This window comes from Mytilus edulis, chromosome 6 (genome assembly GCF_963676685.1).
Source record: "Mytilus edulis chromosome 6, xbMytEdul2.2, whole genome shotgun sequence".
NCBI lineage: Eukaryota > Metazoa > Mollusca > Bivalvia > Mytilida > Mytilidae > Mytilus > Mytilus edulis.
The window spans coordinates 62,751,471-62,766,891 of NC_092349.1; the positions used below are offsets into that span (position 1 = coordinate 62,751,471).

Below are 15,421 nucleotides of genomic sequence, written 5' to 3' on the forward strand. Positions count from 1 at the left end.
AATTCTGTCGCTCAATGACAGAAATAACTTGATTATAACAAGTGTTTAATACAAGAATTTATTGTTTACTTTATTTTATCATACAGAGAGATAATGAATCATTCACGAATACCGGACAGAATATGTTCACATTATTGCTCTTTGACCTACATGTTAAGCTTGATTTAATTTTTTTTAATAATCATATAAAATATTCAATCGCCTTATCAGTATGAAAGACCTATCATGTAATGTATTCCTTTGTTTCAATAGGACGATACGTATCGTTTGAACTAGTAAGATTATACGATGCTGCCTACAATGGTTGCCTAGCAGCGGTTCTCTTCATAATAACACTGGATCTTCTTAAACCATTGGAATTTAATTACCACTTCTTCATGCTTGTATCATCTTTAAAGATAGCAAGAACAGCTATTTTTGCATTTATATTCATAATTGCTCTGGAATTAATAGCCTTTGCTGCTCTCCTGTATCTCACTATAGGCAGACAACACGAGCTTTTCAGAAGTATGCCGGAATCTATAAACACTTTAGTGACCGTTTTGTTAGCAATGATGACATATGAGTCGGAAGAGTTTGATGATATACTAGTAAAGATTTACTTTGGAATATACACTATGTCAGTGACGATAACTCTAGTGAACGTGTTTTTTGTGTTGTTGACTATATCATTTAACGACGTAAAAGAAGGTTTGAAAAAGGGAACCCTTATTTACGACGAGAAACTAAATGCCCATTTCTGGTATAAAGTAGACAAAATGGTGCAATGGTTCATAGACAGATGTTGTTTTTCCTGTAAGTATTATAACATATGGGATATGGAATGACTAAGAAAACGTTTTTATTGCAAGAGAAAAACATGATAGAAGGGTCCGCTTTATTATACCTACACTATGCTGGATAGCTGATTCACTGGAAATTATACCACATCTTCGTATTATTTTACTAGGATCTAAAAAGCCTGACACACACACCAAACGCCTTAAATTCTTAAAATCTACACACACCAAACACCTTAAAGAAATCAAAGTTTGATTTTTAGTGATTATTTTGTTTAGGGGTCAAGCGAAACAGGACATTGTACAGGCACACACGTGTGCGTAGATTGACATAGTTAAGAATGGGCAGTTATGCCTTTTTTTTATAAAATATCTTGACAATGTGTTGTTTAAAGTGAAACAATTAAAATCCACACACACCAAACGCCTTAAAAAAATTAAAGTTTGATTTTTAGTGATTATTTTGTTTAGGGGTCAAGCGAAACAGGAATGAGTTAGAGAAACTCCAAGAATGTGTAAGTATTGATGATCTTAGACACTTTGACTTCACTATGATTTTACTTCAGTTTATACAGGTTCATACTGAGAAGAATATAGGATAAATTCTAAAACAAAAGTGATAAAAAAGATACAGGATTATATTTTCGTACCCCAGACGCGTCTTTCGTAAACAAAAACGAACAACTAGCGACTCTCGAATTAAAGAGTTATAATAAAAGGTAAATAAATTACAAAGCAAGTTATAAAACAGCAAGGACCCACAATCCCGAAACAGTTTGCAACAGCTGAGATAATCTACTTCGGATTAGAAAGTTCTTAGTATAACCACCAATTCAATATTTTGTTAAGTTATAAGACTTAGTGCGATAACATCGATGATAATGTGTGCAAACACATAATTGCTGACAGGCTGGTGATACCCTTAACCAGGAATTGAAAGAAAAATATTGTTCTGAAAAAGAAAAAAAACCCACTTATTTGATAGCAAAAAACAAAGAAGAGACATACCAATCAGACATTCAATGCTCATTTGAGTCGCGTAGAAACTGGCAATACCAAAGGCAACAAAAAGATAAGCCAATAAAATAATTAAAGAAAACAAAAACTGAGCTAACCCGCCAAAACTTGGTTATCTCAGGTTCGTTAGAAGGGTTAACATATTCGCTGTGAGCATTTTTAACTTGTCGGATATCGTTGTAGCATATGGAACTCTAAAAACTGATAAAGAAAGATGAAATATTAAAAAAAAATAATGATAAAATGTGAAAAGAAAAAAAAAAATCGTCAAAACAACCAGACAGTACACCGAACTACATTTTATGAACAAGACCGGCTCCAACGAAATAAAACCAGATATTAAAAGAGAGACAAATAAATCAAACAAGAAATGGTAAAGATAGTCCGACTTGAAACAAGTACACAACGTGTTAGGTCTAATCGCCTTTTACGTGCGCACTAGCTGTAATACATATTAGTTAGTAAGTTTTATGATTATATTTCTATTTTAGCTTGAAAAATTGAAACATATGACGAATTTAATGACGAAAAATGATCTAGAACGACATAAATTGACAGCTAAAATGATGATCAAAATGATAGAGCTTGACAAATATCGAACGAAGCTGGATTGTTTAAACGTCCAGTGGAATGAGTTTGCTACTAAATATATGTGCGTATAAATATTTTATAGTTTTTTTTTCACTTATGCGATCTTTCATAATAATTAATACATTTGCAATTCATACTTTGAAAACTTTATTTTTTTTATATTTCGTGCATGACGTATATGTCCTCATGCATTGTTGACCTTAGATAGATTGACGATTGTTTATAGGTCTTTTTTGGTAGTGAGACATTCAAAGGTTTTCTCTTTCCCTATCCAGCCCCAATGTGAGCTTGTGCCAACACTTGGCATCAGTCGTCGTCGCCGTCGGCATTCGTCGTCTGTCTGTCGTCATCACCGTCGTCTATCGGCGTAAACAATGTTAAAAATCTTCTCTGAAACTACTGGGCACAATACCTTCAAACTTTAACTGAATGTTTCGTAGGGTATAAGTTTATAAATTGTATCCGACGTTTTGATCTATCAACAAATTCGGCCGCTATTGCTTCAAATAGAACATGGGGGAAATGCAGTTTTTAGCTTATTACTCGTAAACTTGAGTATTTAGCATGTTTAGAGTAAAAGATAAGACGAATCAAACAAACCATTGTTGGGTTGCCGCCACTAAATGGTAATTTTTACGGAAGGTTTGCAGTTTTTGGTTATTGTTTTGAAAATAATCATAGATAGACATATAAAGAACTGGTAAAGATATATACAGCAAAAATGTTAAGAAAAGTAAGATCTCGATAAATGTCAACGTGACCAAAATAGTAAATTGACTCCTTAAGGGTTATTAAGGACAGCTTTACAGAATTTGTTTATCATGTTTTCTAACTTTAAAAAATCTTCTCATCTGAAATAATTAGAAGCAAATTAAACCAAATTTAGGATGAATAATTCTTTTTCTTCAGAAAACATTGCCGCCATGATTGAAAATAGAACATTGAGGTAAAATGCAGTTTTTGACTTATATCTAAAAAATTAAAAATTAAATTAAATAAGATAAGAAAGTAAAGTAATCACTAGGTCAAGTTCTATCGTACAAGTGAGCGTTTCAGGATTTTGAAAGCCTTTTGATTTAATGCAAATTATAATGCAGTTTTTCCATTTGATTTATCCCAATAATACATTAACAGGTTGATAGCAAATTGTTACGTTTTTGGCATGTTTTTGTTAAAATTAGGTGTCAAAGTTCCCCCCAAAATTGCTCTCAAACTCCAGACGTAAAAAATGGCTTCGGCGTTATGACGTCGTAGGAAGGCGTCCCAGAAAAAAATTAAAATAGCCTTGCCAGATGTCATAATTATTTGGACTAGACTTAACCGTTAACATGATAAAGAACGAACAAGATTTTTTCCTTCCTGGCATTGAAGTTTTGTAACTCAATCAAGATCACCTGAGTTAAAATAAGATACTCGAGCAGATTCGGAAATGCAAGTTCGTTCCGGTCCTTGGTTCACATATTATCGACGTTTCCGTAAAAACAAGACATTTTCAGTGTAGAAATTTTGAATTTTGAACATGAGTGGACGAGAGTGCCACGAATATATTTAAAACAATGAATTATTTCCTTACAACAAACAACACATTGAAATATCTTCGTGGTACTCGCGTCCGCCCATAGTTGAAAATTGCTCAAATGGACAGGAGAACTTCGGCTTTTCATAAAATTTACGTTTTTCATTAGAAAGAGAGAGGTATTCAATATTTTTTTCAAACGGAAAAAGAAAAGTTATATTGATTTTTTGTTAGAAGAGACACTATTCTCTTTAGAAATACCCATGTTTCTTGGATATTATGCATTCTAATTTCAACGAAAATAGGGGGCCAGTTGCAAAAGCTTATCGTACCTTGTCCTTTAAAAAAAATTGGCCAAAATCAGCATAACGGTATCTGTTAACAAAATGTTTCCAATGATTTTATCCGCTATCTAAGATGGCCGACATTGCTAAAAATAGAAAACAAGTGTTTGGCTTATATACTAAAGCATTTAGAGCAAAAACCGAGGGTAAAAATATTTATCAGGTAGAGAACTACATGTATCGACCTTGAAAATTTCAGATGAATCATACAACCTGTTGTTCGGTTGCGGCCCCTGAATTGGTAATTTTTATGAAATGTTTTGTAATAATCTTGAATATTATTATGGATAGAAATAGAAACTGCCATCAGCAATACTGTTCAAGAATTTTTCATTCATGAGATAGGGAACTGTCGGATTAATGCATCTGTTCACTTATCAACACCTTTTGTCATGACCTGGATGTTGGGATTCGTGAAAGAAAGACCCCTTTTGATTTTGGTGACAAATTACAGAACATCTTTAAGGTTTGCCTTTCCAAATTCATTGGATATTAACCTGCGATACATCAGAGCCGTTTGATGACAATTACATATACTAGTTTATGTGCTTATATTGCAGAAAGGAATAATTCTGTTCCAACGCATTGAAAAAGTTGACTCTTTAGTTTATTGCTAAATTGTTTGGTTTATGTGCCTGAGATGTCGGCACAGGTATCTCTACTGATGAGAAATACCTGCTTCTTTGTCTCAGGATTCAATCTAATCCTTTCACTGGGCTATTGAATGTCACAGATACATCAACAGTGGCAGAGTGAAGGATAGTTGTTTTTGATCAACCTGGTTATGTATCGATTGATCTTACAAGGGTTGAAAGCTAGTCTTTGATATGAGGTGAAATGTCAATCAGAGGTTTTCATTATTTGATGTATTATGAGTTGTTTAAAATTTTTGATTATATGTACTACATTTTTAAATAAAATATAAAAGGTTATTATTGATTTAAATTGTTTGTAGAAACAAGAGACGAATAGGGGTATATTTAATGTAATTCGGTCTTTTAAAGGGGAAGTAATTAAACAAAATTCTGATAGACACTATTAGTTATTAGAGACTCATAAATTTATAACTATATTAATCACTTAATGATTAACTCTAGTTGAGTGAACAAATTATATATTCTGAAGTTTGTCTGCTGAAAATGATAGATAATAAAAGTTAAGTTAAATGAAGAAAAAACAATTGGCAAATTAAATTAGTGATCCACTTGTTATAGATAATATCAACTGCAACAGTCAGTCCCCTTTCTCTTCTGAAACTACTGGGCCAAATTTAACAAAATCAAAAAGAGGTATCAAGTTTCAAAATGTGTCTGATGATCCAAACCGCCGTCAAAGATGGTCAAAATTGCTAAAATATATAACGTAGGGGTAAAAGCAGTTTTTGGCGTATATTTATGAAACTAAAGCATCTAGAGCCAAAACATAAGATAACAAAATATTGTTGAGTTGCTGCACCTGAATTGGTAATTGAAGAAAAATTTTGCATTTTTCTGTTATTATATTGAATATTATTACAATGTATTATAGATAGAAAAAAAAGCTATAAACAGCAATAATGCTCAACAAAGTAAGATCTACAAATAAGTCAACATGATCAAAATTGGCAGTTATTGCCTTTAACAGTAAATTTTAAACAATTTTCATAATGATTTGTATTTTTTTACACAAATCTTCTTCTCTGAAACAACTAAAACAAATTTAACCAAACTTAGTCAAAATCATTCTTAGGGTATCTAGATTTTACAGTGTGTTTATCTCAATATGTTCATGTTTTGTTATATTTGCTTACTTGTATTACATGTATTATCCATACAACGACATATATTTCTATTTGTTTTATTCTCAGATTTGGATATGGTTCAACAGGAGAGACATTGGTAATTTTATCTGTTCCTACTCTGTCATGTGTTGTAGAAATCGATATAGAATGTTATTTAGTACCCTGTTTGAGGCGTGATGCTGCAAGAAAAACGAAGAACAAAGTCTGTGGCAATTCCTTTATGTTTTGCACTTCCGATAACAAACTTTTGAAAGTAAGTTTGAAGGTAAATATTATTGTCTGTCGTTTATGGGAGATATTTAGTATGTTTAAAAGATAATAAAGTAGTAACCAAAATAAGTTTTTATAATGGATAAATGTTCTGTTGAATGCAGCTTCAAATAAACAAAACTCTACGTGTAAAATTGGGAAAACAAATCAATATGTACATTTGTTCTGAATTTTGGATGTTTGAATATCACATTTCCAGAAGATTTACACACATGAGTTATATTATACGCGTTTAAATAAACTCATCATAGATACTATTTTCGTCAGTATGTTTAAAAAAAACTATCAATTCAACATATATATATATATAATCAAAATATTCAATATAGTAATTGGAATTTAAAGATAATTTTAACAATATTTTACAACAAACATTTTCGAATGTACATGAATTATGGTTTAAACACGCACTTATACACGTCCACAACCAAATATCTTCATGTTGCTGAAACGACTAAAAATGTGTTTAATTTCAGGGATCTGTCAATTTAGAAGTTATCAATTCAATTGATAAACCAAACATGACTTATAATACAATTGTTACTAAAACCGACAAACATTCTGTATGGGAGACACAATTTAGTTATGAGGTAGGTCTTTATCATGTTAACATAAAAGAACAGGGAAAAAAATGTTGTCCATGAAATTCAATGAATTTGCTGCAATGAATAGAATTATAACAAGAAGGGCAAAACGTGCATATGAAGATATTGAGATAATATGTTATTATATATAGGAAGATGTGGTGTGAGTGCCAATGAGACAACTCTCCATTCAAATAACAATTTATAAAAGTAAACCATTGTAGGTCAATGTACGGCCTTCAACACGGAGCCCTGGCTCACACCGAACAACAAGCTATAAAGGGCCTAAAATTACTAGTGTGAAACCATTTAAACGGGAAAACCAACGGTCTAATCTATATAAAAACGTGAAAACGAGAAACTCGTATAAATAACATAAACAAACGACAACAACTGTACATCAGATTCCTGACTTAGGACAGGTGCAAACATTTGCAGCGGGATTAAAAGTTTTAATGGTACCAAACCTTCTCCCTTTTTCTGAAACAATAGCATAACATCACAACATAGAAAAACACACGATATAATATCAATTGGCAGGTTCTAGCTCAATCAAAAAACGTAAATTAACACTCTATGAACGAATAAATTTGATCTGCGATATCTGAATGCAAATGCACAGTAAATAAAATATTAGGGACAAACATTCAAGGCCAAAAAGCAAACAAACAAGTACAAACAAAGCCATGGCAAAACACCACCGCGAAATATTTAACCCTTCGAAATTAATCACTTTTGAAAAAACCGGTTTTAATAATATATACAGGTAAATGAAAAATAACTTTTTCGTTTTAGGTATACTTCTTATGTGTATAAAATTCTTCCAATAAATAGGAATACCAAGAAAGTTCTGTCATATAAATACATAATTTAACACTAGATACAAATTGAGGCGAATATCAACAATAAAACTATACAAATAGAGCTAGCTAAAACTTCCCTGTACAGATTTAAGGAGAATAATCTTGAAGTTCATACAAATGTAGTACGAAGAAGTGAATATAAGTAGATAGTCCAAATAATCAAAGCTTACCGATTGAAAAAGTTTTGAAAACAATCTGAAATATGCACTTTAGTCGCCGTAACCTAAAATTGGTACCATTTTTTTGGTTGAACCCATTAAAACCAACAGCCGCATTTATTCAAAATAACGTTTTTCAATTAGCGGAATCAAATATCATTCCAAAATTTCTTCCTAGCTTTTGTTGTGTGTGCACTGTATAATCCTGTTCTTCACATAATCCAACATTATTTTTTATGGTGGAATCCGACATTATTATTACCGGAAGTGTTGCTGTGGAGTTCCAAGTGCTGTCTATTTTCTGGGGTCTCTCGGAGCTTTTCATCATCTTTATTGTTTAAATGAAAAAAGCGCGGGAAATTGTATCACATCAATCATGTGAATGACAAGGATATTACCGGAGAGTAACGAATGTTATGTAAATAAAGGTTCCTCATAGAAACTAAGATGGCGGTTTTAAATGTAAATAATCTTGAAAAATGTGATGGTCAGGGTTATACAGTGCAAACACAATAAAAGGTGGGACAGTAGTGGATATTTGGAAAGGATTTTTCTTCCGCTCATTGAAAAACACCATCTCCAGTGAATGCGGCTGATATTTAAAAATAAATTGACAAAAATCATGGTGCCAATTTTACGTGACGGAAACTATAATTAACTAGGTAGAATAATCATGATAAACTGACAATAACAAATTTAAATCATGCTTAAACTATCACTTTTTGATACTCATTTCCCAAGTTTTTACCAATTAAAATAACACATTATAAAACATGTTTCTGGAATTAATAGTCATACTCCATGTTAAATCTTTCGATAAAAGTGCATATAAACCACTAAAAACAAATAGGATTCTTAAGCTTGTGACTACCAATATTTTAAAAGCTTTTTATCCATCATCGATACATAATGACAGAGCTTTTCACCCCAAAAAAAGCAAAACACAAAGCAAGCACACATATAAAAGGAGCACTGTGTAATTGTTAACATCATATTTCAGACAAATACAGGAATACGAGCATCACTACAACGCATCCCGTTCCATTTTTGTACGATGGAGACAATAAAGAATGACTCGGAAAAAGGGATCCGACCATTTGAATGGTATCAGGTTCAACAGGAAGGAAGGACTATATTTCCATCATATGATACTGACTCTTCTGTTTCATTTACAAAAGATACGTTCAAAAATAGCTGTTCAGTTTCAATAAGGGTAAGTAGAGTATACACATCGATACAGTGTACTCTGTGTAATGATTTGTTAGCTAGTGCGATTTAGTAGTTTTTACTTCAGAATGATGTTGTTTTGTCTTCTTGTGAATGAGCATACACTCACAAAAGGACAGAGAGAACTAGTATAAATTGATGAAATAAAGTCCCTACATACAGTGGACAAGAGTAGCGCTTTTTAGTGCTATTTTATAATTACGTTCGTTTAATTTGCATTAAATTTAAAAACGAATAACATGGTATAGTCCTATAAACAGTCATAATATATGTATTCCATATATTACGAGAACACAATACCAAGAAATTATGATCTTCAAAGATTTATTTCTTTACTTACTTTTTCATACATTGTTTTACGTTTTTTAAACTTACAAATATCTGACATGTCTGATGTAAAGACTTTGAAATAATTAAAATTACAATAATTACCATACTGATGTTTGTCAACACCTTTGGATCGTCTATAATTTAGATCTTGGTGGCACTTAGGAGATAAATGCAATTTAAACAAGTTACAATTGATCAGAAATAAACAGATTTTTTTTATGTATATTTTTAGTCAATGCCTGGAGATACTGCAACAGTTTTGAATGTTATCCTAGAATTTCCACCAGAGAAACCAATGAGAGTACATCTGCCACATTTATTCAAAGATGGAAATAATTTAAAAGCAGGTGCGATATTTGTTCTGACTTATACAATGTTTATTTATAAAAGGAACTATATCCTCGACATTATGTGAACTAATATTTTCTTTTCAAAATGGATAAACAACCAATAGAGAGGAAACATAGAAGTGAAAAATAGATAGCAATATTAAGGAAAGAAACTAGAGGCTCTCAAGAACCTGTATCGCTCACCTGATTCTACTTGGGTTTTTGAAATCTTATGAAAAAATATAAAATTTGGCTGAAAGTGACAACACAACCTCATTGATAAGGAAAGGAACATGTTTAATTTCATTCAAAAGTCCCCCCACTGGCGGCCATCTTGGATGGCGGATCGGCTACAAAGTAACAACACTTGGTCAGCACCTCATAAGGAACATTCATGCCATGTTTGGTTTTATTCCATTCAGTGGTTCTCTAAAAGAAGTCATTTGTATGCATTTCCCATAGGGTCCTATGTTAAACTAAGTCCCCTGCTGACGGCCATCTTGGATGATGGATCTGCTACAAAGTAACAACACTTGGTCAGCACCTCATAAGGAACATTCATGCAATGTTTAGTTTTATTCCATTCAGTGGTTCTCTAAAAGAAGTCATTTGTATGCATTTCCAATAGGGTCCTATGTTAAACTAAGTCCCTGCTGGCGGCCATCTTGGATAATGGATCGGCTACAAAGTAACAACACTTGGTCAGCACCACATTAGGAACATTCATGCCATGTTTGATTTCATTCCATTCAGTGGTTCTCTAAAAGAAGTCATTTGTATGCATTTCCCATAGCGACCTATGTTAAACTAAGTCCCATGCTGGCGGCCATCTTGGATGATGGATGGGCTACAAAGAAACAACACATGGTCAGCACGGCATAAGGAACATTCATGCAATGTTTGGTTTCATTCCATTCAGTTGTTCTCTAAAAGAAGTCATTTGTATGCATTTCCCATAGGGTCCTATGTTAAACTAAGTCCCCCGCTGGCGTCCATCTTGGATAATGGATCGGCTACAAAGTAACAACACTTGGTCAGCACCACATTAGGAACATTCATGCCATGTTTGATTTCATTCCATTCAGTGGTTCTCTAAAAGAAGTCATTTGTATGCATTTCCCATAGGGTCCTATGTTAAACTAAGTCCCCCGCTGGTGGCCATCTTGGATGATGGATTGGCTACAAAGTAACAACACTTGGTCACCACTCCATAAGGAACATTCATGCTATGTTTGGTTTCATTCCATTTAGTGGTTCTCTAGAAGAAGTCATTTGTATGCATTTCCCATAGGGTCCTATGTTAAACTAAGTCCCCCGCTGGCGGCCATCTTGGACGATGGATCGGCTACAAAGTAACAACACTTGGTCAGCACTCCATAAGGAACATTCATGCTATGTTTGGTTTCATTCCATTTAGTGGTTCTCTAGAAGAAGGCATTTGTATGCATTTCCCATAGGGTCCTATGTTAAACTAAGTCCCCCGCTGGCGGCCATCTTGGATGATGGATCGGCTACAAAGTAACAACACTTGGTCAGGACCCCATAAGGAACATTCATGCTATGTTTGGTTTTATTCCATTTAGTGGTTCTCTAAAAGAAGTCATTTGTATGCATTTCCCATAGGGTCCTATGTTAAACTAAGTTCCCGGCTGGCGGCCATCTTGGATGATGGATCGGCAACAAAGTAACAACACTTGGTCAGCACCTCATAAGGAACATGTCATGTCTGGTTTCATTCCATTCAGTGGTTCTCTAGAGGAAGTCATTTGTATGCATTTCCCATAGGGTCCTATGTTAAACTAAGTCCCCCGCTGGCGGCCATCTTGGATGATGGATCGGCAACAAAGTAACAACACTTGGTCAGCACCTCATAAGGAACATTCATGCCATGTTTGGTTTCATTCAATTCAGTGGTTCTCTAAAAGAAGTCATTTGTATGCATTTCCCATAGGGTCCTATGTTAAACTAAGTCCCCTGCTGGCGGCCATCTTGGATGATGGATCGGCTACAAAGTAACAACACTTGGTCAGCACCCCATAAGGAACATTCATGCTATGTTTGGTTTTATTCCATTCAGTGGTTCTCTAAAAGAAGTCATTTGTATGCATTTCCCATAGGGTCCTATGTTAAACTAAGTCCCCGGCTAGCAGCCATCTTGGATGATGGATCGGCAACAAAGTAACAACACTTGGTCAGTACCTCATAAGGAACATTCATGCCATGTTTGGTTTCATTCCATTCAGTGGTTCTCTAAAAGAAGTCATTTGTATGCATTTCCCATAGGGTCCTATGTTAAACTAAGTCCCCCGCTGGCGGCCATCTTGGATGATGGATCGGCTACAAAGTAACAACACTTGGTCAGCACCTCATAAGGAACATTCATGCCATGTTTGGTTCTATTCCATTCAGTGGTTCTCTAGAAGAAGTTCAAAATGTAAATTGTTAACAACGACGACGACGGACGACGACGGACGACGACGACGGACGACGGACGCCAAGTGGTGAGAAAAGCTCACTTGGCCCTTCGGGCCAGGTGAGCTAAAAAACGAACAGTACAAAATAAAAAGAAAACCAAAATAGAGCAACACGAATCCTTGTAATAATAGGTTGTTTAATAGTGTGCTTCAGGAAGATTGTATAACTCACCTTCAAAATGACAGCCACTTTATTTTTATGACAATTATCTATTATTATCGAGGGATTAGTAACATTCGAAGAAAAGAGGACGAATTTTTCATTTGACATGTAAACATTTGTAACATATCCGTAATTATTACATAATGTTAATTAAAAAAATACACATTAAAGAACCATTTATAAACCAATAGAAGCCATTATATGCTATTTTCTTGAAATTCAGATCATCCTGCTGAGTACATCATTTCAGTGAAAGAAGGATCAGAGCAAGAACATATTCGACATAATTCTGTTCTAAAGAAAGATAAAGATGGCTTCGATTTCTTGTATGACACACAGAAACATTGGTATATAATTGTAAAATAGTAACCTATATCTTCATTTTAATATAAATATATTGTTTCTGACTTAAGTAAGGTGAATTAACTAATGTACACTATTCTATAAAAAAAAAAAACGATACAAGGCAATGTATGTTCCGTTTATAATGAACTTGGATACACTGTACTAAGGTAAATAATTGCTCAATTAGTCCTATATTTGTAGAGTATTATTTTCTTATCAAAAACTTTCATTACGGAAAATACTCGATTTTTGTTTTGTTATTTTAAAAAATAACGTGGGATAAACAAACAAATAAGCAATAACAACGAACAAAATAGTTATCAATTCAATTAACTCGTTCAAATAAACTCATCAAAGATACCAGGATTGAAATTTAATATTTACCAAAGACGCGCGTTTCGTCTACAAAAGACTCATCAGCGACGCTCAAATAAAAAAAATGTTAAAAAAGCCAAATAAATTACGAAGTTGAAGAGCATTGAGGACCAAATATTCTTAAAAGTTTTGCCAAATACAGCTAAAGTAATCTTTTCCTAGGGTAAAAACGTCTTCGTATTTCAAAAATTCAAAGTTTTGTTAACAGTTAATTTATAATTATAAACTTTCTGTAAAACTACATGTAATGGTTATGTAAAACATCGATTTTGAACCAGTCACCACACCATCAATGGGAAATACCATACAATTTCTAGTTACAGAGAAACTATGAATGAAATAATCATCCTAGTTAGCTATTAGTAACCCATTTGTTTTTGTTTTTTGTTTTTGTTTTAGGAAAAGTCTAGAAGTAACAGTAAAGAGTTCAAAAATTTTATGGGTAATTTTGATTTTTCATATCATCCATTAATAAAAAAATATTTTGATTCAATGGAATATCGTTTCTTAAATAATGATCATTTGAGGCTTTCAACATTGAGTTTAAACACTGATCTCACAACAAGTGCAATGTGGCCTTTATAACCGGTTTCAACAGATGATGGTTTGCTAAATGTCGACTTACGTAGCTGCTTAGCAATATCAGCTTATGAAAAAATTTCCGGCAATCTCTGTAAAATACAGAACCAGTAAGACGGCCTTGGGGCACATTAAGATATAGGGAAGTATGTGGAACAGACACGAAAAGAATAGAAGCGTTTGTGTCTGTGTTTGTTTCTGAATTTGTTTTTGTTGTTAGGTACTGATGTACCGTTTTAGATCAGACTACAATAATACTTCTAGCTTCGAATTACCTAATGAAAATACATACAGTGAAGCATACATGAAGAAGCGATAGGATTGTAACTTACATGTATTTTCAGTTATCTTTCACCAATATATAATGTAACAGACGATAAAAATTTAACGTAGTTGACATTGAAATAATTTGATTTGAATTAATATAACGATATTATCTCAGTGCTTATGACAGTTTTTGTACATAAACCGTTTTGATTAAGTTCGGTCATGACCTACATCAGTAATGAACTACAAAAGTAATGCATTGAACTCATTGTACATATTAAAGCAAAAACGACTAACAAATAAATATCCAAAATACAATACACAACAATACAGATAAAAACGGAAAGGTGTTCGGAGATCGAGGAAAAAGCATGTATAAAAACAATCAATAAAGTTTTTAATTAAGAATGCCTAAGAAATATATATATATATATAAAACAAAATTCAGGAGAAAATCTATAATATACAGTTTAAAAATCGTTAGTACATCCTGTTTTTGATCTATACTAGTTTTGTTCTATTCTTTATAATTGTAACGAACATATACAGAATTGTTTGTGAATCGTTTAAGATCTAACACAGTGTTGTATCTCTTTTTTGCCATGTACTTTTATGTGTGATGTGGTCGACATCTGATTAAAGCTGCTAACATATATGTTTCTGAGTTTTATGTCCATGTCAGTAAAATAAAAGCTTACAGAGAATATTTTGTATTGTTTCAGGTAGACAATTTTGGTGTAAATTCAAACTATGGTAAGAATAAATATTATTAAATTACCAAACATCATCGTATAAATTAATAATCAAAACTCAAATCATAGTTCAAAGATATACATATAATTTTTGATTGATTGGTGAGTGCTATTTACCGGCCAGTAGTTACTGTTTCGTGCATATTCGCGAGAAAGAGGTCGGGCGACAGGAAAGAAGCATGGGAAATTTGTAAATAAAGGCAGCTAGATAGGGACAGAAATGGTGCCTTGAAACACGCCATTTACGGACCAAAAATGTTTTATCACATGTATCAAAATAGCAATTGCACACAAGACTGTTAACTAAAACTATATGAAATAATTTAAAGAAACGAATCGAGCAATTACCTTAATACTATTGTAATTTAATTAGGTATACAAAAAATTAATACAGTACATCACATTTCAATAATGAATATACATTTCAGATATTAATCTTATTAAAGCCATTGTTATGGTTTCGAAAGTTCGTGATATAGCAAGTAAATGGAAACAAATAGCAGCAATGTTGAGTATAGTGGAAGAAGAAATTGACAAATCAAATGACAAAACATTATGTCAGGAAGAAAAGTGTTTTCTTGTGTTCCGGAGATGGTTAGAAAAAGAGGAAGTGACATTCTCGATGCTAACCTTATTATTAACATCAATCGGACACAGAGTAACAGCAGGTACGGTAAA

General features: G+C 33.0%; 1 protein-coding gene across 1 annotated transcript in view; it reads left to right on the plus strand.

Moving 5' to 3' along the window:
- The window catches only part of LOC139528074 (uncharacterized), a 62,638-nt gene that overhangs the window by 46,515 nt on the left and 702 nt on the right, over positions 1–15,421 (plus strand). The window contains exons 21-31 of the mRNA XM_071323883.1: positions 253–795; positions 1,251–1,294; positions 2,288–2,448; positions 6,094–6,280; positions 6,774–6,887; positions 8,903–9,115; positions 9,692–9,806; positions 12,649–12,772; positions 13,545–13,587; positions 14,714–14,744; positions 15,172–15,411. Of these exons, the coding sequence (XP_071179984.1) occupies positions 253–795; positions 1,251–1,294; positions 2,288–2,448; positions 6,094–6,280; positions 6,774–6,887; positions 8,903–9,115; positions 9,692–9,806; positions 12,649–12,772; positions 13,545–13,587; positions 14,714–14,744; positions 15,172–15,411 (1,815 nt within the window). The remainder of the gene's footprint in view (positions 1–252; positions 796–1,250; positions 1,295–2,287; positions 2,449–6,093; positions 6,281–6,773; positions 6,888–8,902; positions 9,116–9,691; positions 9,807–12,648; positions 12,773–13,544; positions 13,588–14,713; positions 14,745–15,171; positions 15,412–15,421) is intronic.